The sequence below is a fragment of the Coturnix japonica genome, chromosome 3, assembly GCF_001577835.2.
Source record: "Coturnix japonica isolate 7356 chromosome 3, Coturnix japonica 2.1, whole genome shotgun sequence".
Taxonomy (NCBI): Eukaryota; Metazoa; Chordata; class Aves; order Galliformes; family Phasianidae; genus Coturnix; species Coturnix japonica.
This window is the reverse complement of record NC_029518.1, coordinates 95,112,058-95,124,769: the sequence shown is the minus strand read 5'-3', so window position 1 is coordinate 95,124,769 and position 12,712 is coordinate 95,112,058. Positions and strand designations below refer to the sequence as shown.

General features: G+C 41.4%; 1 protein-coding gene across 1 annotated transcript in view; it reads right to left on the bottom strand.

Moving 5' to 3' along the window:
- The window catches only part of FKBP1B (FKBP prolyl isomerase 1B), a 39,256-nt gene that overhangs the window by 1,939 nt on the left and 24,605 nt on the right, over positions 1 to 12,712 (bottom strand). The window contains exon 3 of the mRNA XM_015859563.2: positions 924 to 1,036. Coding sequence (XP_015715049.1) covers positions 924 to 1,036 — 113 coding nt within the window. The remainder of the gene's footprint in view (positions 1 to 923; positions 1,037 to 12,712) is intronic.

The following is a 12,712-nucleotide window of genomic DNA, read 5'->3' as shown; positions in this document are numbered from 1 at the left end:
ACGGAGTAACTTGCACCTGAGCACCTTGACTGCACTCCTCACACTGTGGGTCCTCACAAGCACTGCAGACGAAACGACATAGAGGTGGCATGGAGTTGTTCTGTGTGGCTCTTTCAGGGTTTTACTGTGCTGGCACTCAAGCTGTAATTAACGGAGGGCAGTTTCCTTTTTCATGTCTTAGGGCTGCTTGCTGAATGTTAAGTTTTGTAGCTGAGAGTATGAAGTCATAAAAGTTTAACAGTGCAGTACGGTGCCCTACTCAGTAAAGGTCAAAATCTGCAGCACAGTCGTAGATGTTGTCAAAAACGACAGCCTGGCTTTTTATTGAGTAGCTGAATAGAGGCCACTTCATAAAATACCACCACCTGGATCGTTTTAGAGGTCGCTGTGGTTTATGTGCAGTAGTTAGCCCTGGAAGAAGCAAGACTTATATGCACAGTGACACCTGGCAAGAGGATCTTGCCTCTCCTTTCTCAATGGTAAAGACTTGTGAGCAAGAGGTGTCTTAGTCAGCTAGTGGAGGACTACAGCAAATACTGCCCTTGAACGGGCCATGTTTTCACAGAACAGAACCACAGAATTATCCAGGTTGGAGAAGACCTTCAAGAACATCAATTCCAACCACCAACCTCACCTACTGAGCCCCATCACTGAATCATGTCTCTCAGTGCCATGTCCACATCTCTTCAATTGGGATAAGGACACCACCACTGCAGTGGGCGGCCTGTTCCAATTCTTGACCTTCTTTCTCATAAATACACTTCCCCCATTATCCAATCTAAACTTTCCCTAGAGAACTTAAGACCATTAAGAAAACCACTTAGGATTCGACACTGTGATTTCCACTTGCTCTCGTCAACATTGCACTGGACACTAAGCCCTAGTACATCATTCACCCAGTTGGAAATACAATGTCTTTGTACCTGTGTAACACCTTCTTCAAATCCTTTAATGACTTCTTGCCTGCCAATCTTGAACCTGAAAGGCTTGTTTCTGTCTCTGGAGGAATCAAACTTCTTTCCATTCTGTAGCATTCCTGCCAAAAGAAGAGACACAGTTTCAATCTGAGCTACATCTAAACTTAAGTGCTGGGGGTATGGGAGAAAGAAGTGAAAGATTAATGTCTTGGTCACAAGTATATGTCCATTTTCACTTTAAAACGGTGAAAGGGAACAGAGAGAAAACATCAGCGCAGGGAGAGGGCTGATGTGCAGGACCATCATCACCACAAGTTATTATCCAGAGGTCATGAAACCAACTCTCTGCCATTAGGAGTCGTTAGAAATGGTATTTCCTTCCCTTGTCATCCAGTCACAAGACAGCCACAGGAACACCTTACATTTTGATGAACACAAAACACTGTTTCAACTTACCTATGTGTACACAGGTTCTACAGCAAATGGATAAGCTTTCACAGAGCTCTGTATCCTGAGGTATTCTCATTATTGTTTCAAGCAAGGGATTTTTATAACAACTTGAACCTTAAGGGTAACTGATAATTGCTTTTTCCAAACGTTACATTTTGAATATTGCAAGGCTGAGCAGATATTTCCATGTGAGAATAAATACCTTCTTTGTAATGTTGTAATGCCAGAGTTTTCTGGATACGTACCATGACTCTACTGTACAAGGTGCTGTAAAAAGAAATGCCTGTGAATAAGCTAATATTTGAGATGGTTTCCAGTTGCAAATAATTTTATAAAGCACAGCTTTGACAGAAAATGCTGAGAAATACCACCCTTACGATTCAATATGAAACATACAGTCTTTCTGGTTCCTTCTAATTAAAGCTGTTACATTAATAGACCAGCATGATACAGTTTTTTTTTACAGTTTTTTTCCTAGTGAAAATCATTCATTATTGTTCAAACAACTAAAAAAAGGAACACGTGTCTTATTTAAAGAATGTAAATATAAAGAGATGTGCCAGAATAAAAACCAAAGACCTGAAGGGTAGGATCCATCTTCCCTATCTTTCTTCTGCTAAGATGTATCTTGCTGCTTCTGAGCTAATTACTCTGCTTCCCTCTATAACTAAGTCAGAAGAAAAAGTACTTTGGGGGGGCAATTCATCCAACCAAATCTTGGGATCTACAATAGGACATAAGGAATTGTATCCTAGCCATGCCTATGGCATGAGGCCATCCAGTTACAAACAAACACAAGCTCATTTGTATGGTGGAAAAACAGCATGCGTATGGAGAAGGGCAGGCAGGAAGAAGCAGCTCAAGGAGAACTCTAGGGCATGTCATATAATCCTTTCTGAACTATTTGATCTCACATTTAATAGCAGTCCTTTCTTACAGCAATTTTAAATGCACCTGAAAATCTTGTGTTTCTATGAAATGGAAGGAGACTATTAGAGAATTTCAATATTTAACAGTTTAAATATTAAATCTTAGTGCTGTCATTACATTCTGCAAGTTCAAAGTAGTATGCAAACATTAACTGTTCTCCCCAGCAGCCCAAGGAGGTAGAAAAAGATATTGTAAAATAGCCTTACTATGGAAGTTCAGCTCAGATGCAAAGTTCCACAAAACTCTGGTATGTTTTTAGTCTCTTTTGAAACTATATCCTACTAAAATACTTAGCTTAAAGGTCTGATGCATTACTGTATACCACACATTAAACTGAACCAGAATACACTCTTTGGAGAGCTTCCTAGTCTAATGCATAGCATAATAAACCTGACTTGTTTCCCCATCAAAAGCCTATCAAAGAAGGCTTTAGAGGGAAAGAAGTTTGTTTACAGCAACATCCAGTGGTCAGCAATGGATAAAAGTTCATCAAGCAATGAATCAAAAAATGCAACCTCCCCTGCCACCTCCCCACCTCTTTGCAAATCGGGATTCAGGCAGTCAGGTGTATCTGTATTCATTGAATACAAGAGGGTCAATTTTTATATGACAGCCCTTTAAACGTACATCGAGATTAGAAATGAGTCAGACTCTCCACATGTCCTGGAGGAGTTCTGATCTGAATTTAGATCTGAACTTTGAAGCCTATCTTTTTTATCTCTCTATTCCTGAAAGTTAAGAACTGGCTCTTTGGTCTCCTGGGTGCTAAAACAGCACTTTGTTTTGTTTTCTCTCTTGTAAATATATATCAATTGACTCTCTTTCTATGAAAAAATTGATTCGGTTAATATTCCTCAACAAAGATGGATGCCCATCTTCAGCCTGGAAGCACCTGTATTTTTCTAGCTAACAACAGGGAGGTAAAGAAAACCACACTCAGGAATGAACAACAGCATGGTTTTGTGAAGTCAAAACTCCCTTGGCAATCAACAAGAGGCTGCATTGAGCAAGGACGCCAAGAAGCTTATATGCTTGTTATAGTTACCTCACTTTTGATTCTGAAAGGTAACATCTACTCTACAAGAATAATTAATTGTACAAACTCATCTGTCAGAATTTCATCTGGATTTGGAAGCTACTTAGGCACCTGATTTATACCTATAGTTCCAACAAAGCCATGCCCAAAGCTACGCGCAGACTGTTATCTACAAATTAGACAGATGGAGGGAACAGAAAGCCCTCCATGATACCATGTCAAATCTAGAGCCTAAAGCTAGTTAACAGAGGTGTAACTGAGGCACAATTAATTCTATTGCTTATATCAGCCATCTCAGAGACAGAAGCTGTGTCTCGGCTGGCCACTTGGGCTACTTCTACAGTCAGTGGAGAAAGAGTGGTATAGAATTATAGAATGGCCTGAGTTGAAGGAGCACAATGATCACCCAGTTTCAACCCCCTGCTGTGTGCAGGGTCTCCAACCACCAGACCAGGTTGCCCAGAGCCACATCCAGCCTTGCTATCACCAAGACATGTTGCTATCACCTAGAAATGTATCTTACGACTGCAATGACCTCCTGGAATTGCAGGATATTCTCGTGTAGCTTTAAAAAAAGTTAAGAAGTTGACAACATGAATTTTAAGGAATTAACTCATGAGGGCCCAAGGGAGGAGGCATTAACTTACACATCCTTCTACACAAAGCAGACCAAATTGCATCCCAGGCTTCCACAGCTCCAGTGTTTGCTGAGTTTTCTTTAAAGTGTTGTCATGTTCTGGGAATCTGAGATTGTAATCCAGGACAAATCCCTTGGTTTTACTATGCATCTACAATGGGATTCACTTACCTGACAACAGTATTAAGGGGATGACCTGAACAAGTGACTTCCAAAAAACAGATGTAATGAATTCCCTTACTCTTCTGCAATTACCAATACAGAAAGTAAGCTTGATGCATGTACTTGAAGACAGTAATCTTCTGTATATTTGTTGGTATCAGAAGGAAGGACAGATATTTAGAAGGTGTTTCTAGGATGCTGTCCTGTTTCCTTTTATGTAGACCAGGGGTTCTTCAGGACAGGGACTATATTCTGATGCCTCTTAATGCGATCACCTCTCCAATTATGCCTTGTGATAAATCTGTGCTACTATAAACATACCCTTTAGTTGGTTTACAGAGACTTAAACAAGTGGGACTGTTGGAAGCAGCGTTTCCTCTAGTTAGTATTGCTGTGGGCTAAGAATTTATAATCTCAAGTTTATTTCTTTTTGCCTAAAATATATTGTTTCTAATGTCAAAACATGTCAATAAGCTGTCAGGACGATTCCACACAGGCTGGAAATTCTGATTTTTCCCATTTATAGTCTGTGAACATCATTGAAACAAACTTTTAGTCTGAAAGATGTTATTTACTGGGATGTTTCTAGAAACTGCACGGAAACCACATCAACATATACAGTGTTATACACATACGGCCTTCTCAGCATATAGAGGTGGATGCAGTTCAGCAAAGTGGAGTTCAGCACAAACATATAATAGCAGAAAAAACACATCCATAAAGGCACGAATCACACCCCTGGTTGGATTACACCAGCAGAACTCTGCTGATTTTACTGATGTTTTTCACATTTCCATGTTATAATAGATCAGTTTTCTTTACTATTCTGTTCTGACACACTGCAGTAAAGCAGAACAGCTCCACTGTGTTCAGTGGTTTTCCCCCTACCTTGTGGTTGCAGCTCATGTCTAATGCACTTGGAAAACTTGCAGTTTTCTATCAGTTTCTCTCTGTCTTTGTGCCTTAGTGTTAAAGGAAGAGTACTGGGCAATGCTTATCTGGGTCAAAACAGTTGGTGCCTTGTTCCCATCCACAGGGACATGCCTGGAGGAGCTAACATGCCTCTGGCTCCTCAGATCATTCCATCAGAATTCACAGTGCAAGCCGGGTATCTCACACCTCCTGCATCTCCAATTGTTGTTTTGTTATTACCCCAACACACAGTACTCTATTTTACACCTTTCTGCCATAATAACAGCTTCCAGTAACCTGTAGTTTTCCCTTGGCTCTGTGCCTCCTTCCAAACAACCACACAGCCCATTCCTTTCTGATCTCCTTGATCTGACTCACAGACTCACCTTTCCCAAACAAATCTGTCTCATCAGTTTTACTGATTAAAAAACTTATCATCAGAAATGATTATTCTTGTAATGGAAGTAAAAGAGTGTTGAATGTAAGCTGAAGAAAGCTTCTGCTTCTTACAGGATGTCTGCATAGCGAGACATCTTACCGTGTCGTGTACAGGACCTTGGCACTGATTTAAGGAGGGGAGTGTGTCTTTCCAGGGGAGCAGTTCAACATCGGTGGTTTAACATCACTGTGGATACAAACTCAGTTTTTCCCCCTAAACTTTTCCTATCCTTAACCCAAAAAATGGTCTTCTGAGGAAAAAGGATTTGCTTAGACTGTATTTTTCTGACAGTTTACAGCCACTTAAGAGAGAAAAGATCTTTCTAAGGGAATTTTCAGTCTACAGGGATAATAACTGGAGAGACCTGGGTATGCAGCACTGCAGCACATCAGCTCTTCTCTTTTCTTCCATTTAGAAAGCAACAGCAATGGTCTGAGCGTGCCATTTGTTGCCATGACAAACCATCATCGACTCAAAGTATAGAAATGGGAAATGGTGGTGGTGGTCACTTTGCGGTTCCAGTTGCCGCAGAGTACTTTGGAACGGGTGATCTTTTCAGCACAGGATGCCTTACTGCTGCATTTTCTTCATGTATTATATACTCATATATCTTTAATGTGGAGTAAGAGCAATGTTATCCATTATTTATTACACAGCTGACACCATGCAATGAAGACACAACAGACAACTGCTCAATAATGCATTACCGTGAACTATATGTCAGCGCTGCGTGCAACTACAAGACAGTATGACTGAGCCTTGCACTTAGCTTGACTTCACAGCCAAGCAAAGTTGCATGCAATTGTCTATCTCACTCTACTGAAAGGCATCATTCTGTCCTAGTGGCTTTATGGATTTGCATACTTTTAAAAGAGAAAAGTAGGCTTACCCTCAAGGCAGCTATAAGGTTCAATAAGCATATTCTATGTGAATTGTAAGGAGACCAAAACAATTCCTCTGGTACCCCATTGCTTTAACACAGACGTTTCACTTTAGGCTCTGATTCTGTTACCGTTATAGAACTGAGCTGTAAAATATACGTGCTCTGCAGCAGAAGGAAAATTTCATTTGAATAGGCATAGCAGAATCAGGCCAGTCTGGCTACACTAATGACTGAGACAGCAGATGTCTAAAGTAGTGTTTTGGAAAGAACACGTCACTACAGAAATCCTTGGCCCCTCCTGCATCTCTGCCCCTCAGCACCACATCCTGCAACACAGGAAGGACAGGGACTGTTCCTGGCCAGGCTACGTCTTTCTGCCACTGCCTTCTGGCACCGGCCAAGATGCACAAAGAGCAAATCAAGAGCATGACTGGAATGTGAAGATATTTTTCCACCCAAACACATAAAGTACAACTTGGTAAAAAAAATATGTTATGGCAAGTCTAGTGTATTAGGACAGTAAAATTAATAAAGTGGAATCATAGAATCACAGAGGTTGGAAAAGACCTCCAAGATCATCTATTCCAACCATCCACCTACCACCAATATTGCCCACTAAACCATGTCCCTTAGTACCATATCTACATGTTCCCTGAACACCGCCAAGGACAGTGACTCTACCACCTCCCTGGGCAGCGTGTTCTGACCACTCTTTTGGAGAAGAAATGTCTCCTAATATCCAACCTGAATCTCCCCTGGTACATCTTGAGGCCGTTCCCTCTTGTCCTATCTATGTCCTATCTTAGACATTGACTGGGAAAGCTCTGAACACAGTTCTGAGATCACATGAGGGAAAGATTTTGGGTCAAGTGTTTCCTGAAGGAAGCAGGGAATAAATGACCACTTTCCATATGGGGTTAATTCCTCCCTTAGGACCACTTTGCCAACCACTCCAGCACAGACCACTAACAACACTCCATCAGCAGTGGTCTTCATGTCCCACTGTTTCCAGACTGGACATTCTTTGATTTTAAACTATCTAGATTTCCAGCATGTGCCTGTATTTCACGCTGAATAAAATCAGCTCTGAAATCCTAATTTTTCAGTGCAATGCTGATAAACACAAAGAACACACTGATTTTTGGGTGGCCCTGTGTGGAGCCAGGAGTTGGACCTTTGGTCCATGTGGGTGCCTTCCAACTTTGGATATCCTGTGATTCTGGGTTTCCTTGGCTACAGGTAGTAACATATCTACCCATCTCTGGTAGGGCATGGCATTAAGAGTCTGTACACACCTTGAAACAGCAAATTTGAACATGAAGAAGTATATTTATAAACACTGTTTATTGAAATGGTTGCTGACTATGCCATGTAAGAAGGAATGGTCAATACGCCACGATTACATTTACTCTAAATAAGTCAGAGGCAGACAGCGCGGTTCTACCCCCATCTCGTGTGTCCACAAAACATACATGACGCCAAAGTCAAATGGTTTTTTTGGCATTGAGACTTTTTGATCCAGACTGGCCAGACATTTCTGTAATGCGTCTCATTTTCGAGGTGTGGCGTGACATTCCTGGCTGGCATTATGTAATGACCTTTCCCTTCACAAGTGTTCGGAGAACTCCTGAGGAATCGTCTCCTCCCGACTGTGATTCCACGTGGGAAAATGAGACATGACTTCACTGGCACCAATTTGATAACAGGGCTCAGTGGGGCTCACCACACCAGGGGCATTCTGCAGGGTGGTCAGGTGAAACACATTGCGGTTTCACTCAGCAAACAGAAACCCCGGTCAAGAGTGGGTAAGGACAGCTATCTACGTGCTGCTTGCTCTCTACTGGTGTACACAGATCATGGATTTAGGTAGCTAAAGGCAGCTGCTGTGGATTCCACCCAAAATGATTTAATCACAGTCAAAATAAGTGAGAAAATGCAGTCTGAATCACAGAATTATCAATCACAGAATTATCCACGTTGGAAAAGACCTAGAAGATCATCCAGTCCAACTGAACCCAAGCTGATTTTGCTTTGTACACCAAACTCCTTCCCATGGATTCTGATGCCCACACTCCATTAGATTCAGTGACTGCAGATCTACCTGAAGCCTCCTACTGTATAGTAACACATGCAGTAAACACACTGTATAAATATTAGGAGACAGAAGTCAGTTCTAGCCTGTAAGTGAACACAGGAAAGGATTTATTAACAAGTTATGTATTCGGTAACCCTCATTATGTTGTCAGAGTGCAGCCTACAATTAAGATCAGATAAAAACAGCATTTTGGCAAACAGCCTTTATCATTTGCTGCAGCACTCCAGTGAAGAACATCTTATTCAGACACTGTTATTTTTCTAGGCTTTCTTGTCGAAAGGTTTATGAGCAACACTCATCAAAGGAACAGAGCTGTCCATAGAAGTATAGTTTGCTCTTCTCACTAATATGTACCTTCTTTCACAAAAAAATAGTATTTTTATAGTACTGTTTTCAGTGTCAACAGCTTTGTGGGCTCCAAGGCAGACCACAGCAGGGTCACAAATTGGCCCTGGTTGTAAACTCTGAGAGTGCTCTGCAAAAACATTAGCCATGAAATTCTTCTTTTGTCACGTTTGTTTCCTGATTTTGCCCATCCTTTCCATTGCTGCTGATCACCAGTGGTGTTAAGTTGGGACAGTTGTCCCGATGTTAATGAAAGTACAAAAATATATCTCGCAGGTTAAGACCTGGATCACATTAATTTAAAGGTAATTTGAATGATGCACTTGGAACTGCTCTCCAGAGCAGAATCCTGTGTGAAAACAGAGTGGTGTTGATTTGTGATCAGCACAAAAAGCTCTAAGTCAAAAAAATAGGTTCAACCACTGGGCAGCTACGTAAGTATAACTTAGATTGATTTTACTCCCTGTGAAATGATGGCTGCGGTTTCCCAAAGGTCAGACAGTCGCTGGCATATCCAAGAATAATATTATTAATTAATATACTTTGCCTTAGGAATCCTGAAAGGCTTCATTCAGTAAGCCTTTAAAATATCTTCATAGCTGCAGTGGAAAGGAGCTATTAACAGCACGGTTTGTTATTATAAATAGGTCTTTTCCATCTCTAAGTTTTGATCCCTACAATCTTACAAACAAACCATGGAAAAAGTGACAGCTGCTGTCTTGACAGATGGGTCTCAGGCATTGCTCTGCTGGACATTAGACAGTCGTCTCTATGAAGAACAATAGGAATTTCCAAGTGCCTGTATCTATTTTCATCTACTTGACAAGCCACTCAAGTCTTGGACTAGTGAAGGGAAGAAGTGAGGAGAACACAAAATAAATGTCTCTGGGGAAACATCTCAAGGAATAAGGTGAGAATCAGACAAGTATCGCCTATTTGTGAGCCCCCCTGTAGAGTTAACAGACATGACAGACAAATAACTAGAAGGTTATTATAGACGCAGTGGAGACAAACACACACTTGTAGGTGAGGTACAGAAAGCCTGTGCACTGAGTGCTTGCAGTCAACCAGTAGGGCAAGATGAGTACAAGGGAGATTCTCAACTTTCTGCTCTTCATAGCATTTAGCATCATCATCTGCTTTGGAGGTGGAGTTTTGAATCCAATTTTACCGACAAAACTGAGAAGGGTTCATTGTTTTTGAAGGGTAGTTGGTAGAAAGCATATTTCTGCCCACCTTTTCCACCTCGAGCACTTGCCTAAAGCACCACATGTTCAACTCCACCTCAGGTCTGGATATAAAATCATGTTCTTCACCTTCTCCGATGGTATTTTCATCATCAGACAATCAATCACCCAACAGAGTCACTCTCTACACCTTCACTTGAACCCATATGGTGGAAGAGCACAGAGTATGATGAAGCCAAGAGAAGAGTAAGGAAATAATAAGTAAGGAGGTATGTGGGAAAGGCAAAGACCTGGATCCTTGTTGCCAGGACTTGTTAGATCGACTGTAGCAACCTTGTATAGAGTTTGCCCTTACTTTGTTTACCTAATGTTCTTGACTTCAGTAGGAGTGCGACAATGGACTGCATAGGCTATAGCACTTTTCCAAGAAGCATTTTCATGCTTAGGAATGCTGCAAACAAAAGACACTGTAAATTAAACCAGGTTGGACGCCAGGAATAAAAATAGTAGACAGTCCATAGACACAAATAACAAAAGCAAACACTGGCGAGAATGCCTCAACAGCGCAAGAGTGGAAAGCAAGACATACAAGTCGCGAGACTACCTAACTGTGAACCGTTACATAAACAAATATATTATCACGCCAGCAATGCTTTCAGACACTACGGTGAAACATGCAATATCTTCATCTGTAAAAGCAAAAACAGAGCTGCTAAATATATAGCATAACTCACAGCAATTGTTACAGACCAAACAGCTTTCTGTCACAAGCCAGGCCATCTTTCATCATCCTAGTAAATAGAACTGAAAAAATAGCATCCTATGTGAGTAACTTAGGATATGAAGTACGTAAATATCTGTTCCTAGCGATCCAATAGCCAAAATACACACATCATAACCACAGTCTTTTTCTGCAGTAAAATAAGGGGTTGTCTTGTTCAATTTTATGCAAAACACTAAAGAAAATACAGTTCAGGCTTAAATGGAATGAAAAAGTTAAATACTATGCTTTCAAAAATGAAAGAAGTGCCTTCTGATTATCTGAAATGTTTCCTTCCACTGAGAGTACGCTGCTTTGTTTTCAGATTACTCTTAGGAACTATTTAAATTCAACTCCTATGAGGCCTGGGGAGTTCTTGAACAACATCTCCTTTCCAGTTATTTAACATGACATACTGCTTAAGCCACATCCAATCTACAAGATACCAGAACCCATAAGGAGAAAAAAAAGAAAGAGAGGGAGGGAGGAAGGAAGGAAGAATAAGGGAGGAAGGGAGGCAGGAAGGGAGGCAGGAAGGGAGGCAGAGGAGGGGAGTAGGAATGAGAGAAAGAGGGGAGGGGAAGGGAAGTAGAAGGCAGTGAGGGAAAAAAGGAAGGAAGGAAGGAAGGAAAGGAAGAAAGGAAGGAAGGAAGGAAGGAAGGAAGGAAGGAAGGAAGGAAGGAAGGAAGGAAGGAAGGAAGGAAGGAAGGAAGGAAGGAAGGAGGGAAGGAAGGGAGGGAGGGAGGGAGGGAGGGAGGGAGGAGTCGGAGACTCAATGATCCTCATGGGTCCCTTCCAACTTGGGATATTCTATGACTATTCTATGACAGCAAAGCTCCATTACTTTGCGCTACTTTTCCCATTTTCCTGCTTTGCAGAGCAAAGAAAAAGGTTTGTGGGAGTTAATCTATCTTAGTTTTGTGTATCATTTCAGTGCTTAAAGACAAGTCTGCAGATTTACTGGCTGCCTGTGAAGGTAGTTGGGAGTCATCCAGCTCGCAGGAGCAATGATCACCCAGACTGCCCAGTCTTTGGAAGTCATTCATCAGAACTCTTAAGTATTTTGTGTTAGCAAAGAGTTGCCAGGAAAGAAAGGAAATAAATCGGATAAAACCAATGAACTTAAGTAATCTGACTTTCAAACAATTATAAAACTACTGCTGGTTTGACCCCAAACTGACACAGGTACAAATCCGTCTCCTGGAAAAACAAGTTTGTTCGTAGGACTGTTATTTTTTTTTTTTTTTTTCAAGAAAGAAGGTAAGAGAATATAAATTTCTTGGTATATGTAATCCATGTTCTTTTAACACAGCTGAACATCTATGGGCTTCTGCCTGCTCACCTGTCCAAAGATCCAAGGACACAGCTGGGCACTCTTAATCCATAACTATCTTTTAACAGGAACGAACCACATGAAAGCATGCTCTGTATCCTGTGGGCTCAGGCATTATCCTAGAGACATGGCGCACCATATACTCTTATAAGTGTCCCACCCAGCACAAGAAACAGCACTGGGTAGTAAAACCACCATTTTCACCCAATGCTGCTTCTGGAATCACCGCATTGCTTTCACCTTAATAACCTGCCCAGAACACAGTACACCGATGAGAACCATGCGTATTTCTACATTGTCTGCACACTGCCATTACAAGTCAAAGCATCATTTGCTTTGCATATGCAGTGCATGCCCCAGGGTTTAACTTCTCCCAGTAGAACTCTACTTGTCCCTGCAGAACTCTACTTTTTCACTCATTTCTCATGGCCTTCTTAGAGAGGTGGTCACGTGTTTCCGAGACCAATCTGCTTGGTATTTAGGAGCCAATTCTTCAGGCAAAATCTACATCTAAATTTCTGCACAGCTTGCAAATGAATCAGCAAACCCCCCAGAGAGTTGTACTTAGCACAGCGGTGGCTTCCTGAATGTAAACAGCCTCTTCTGCAAAAACCTGAACTCTTGAC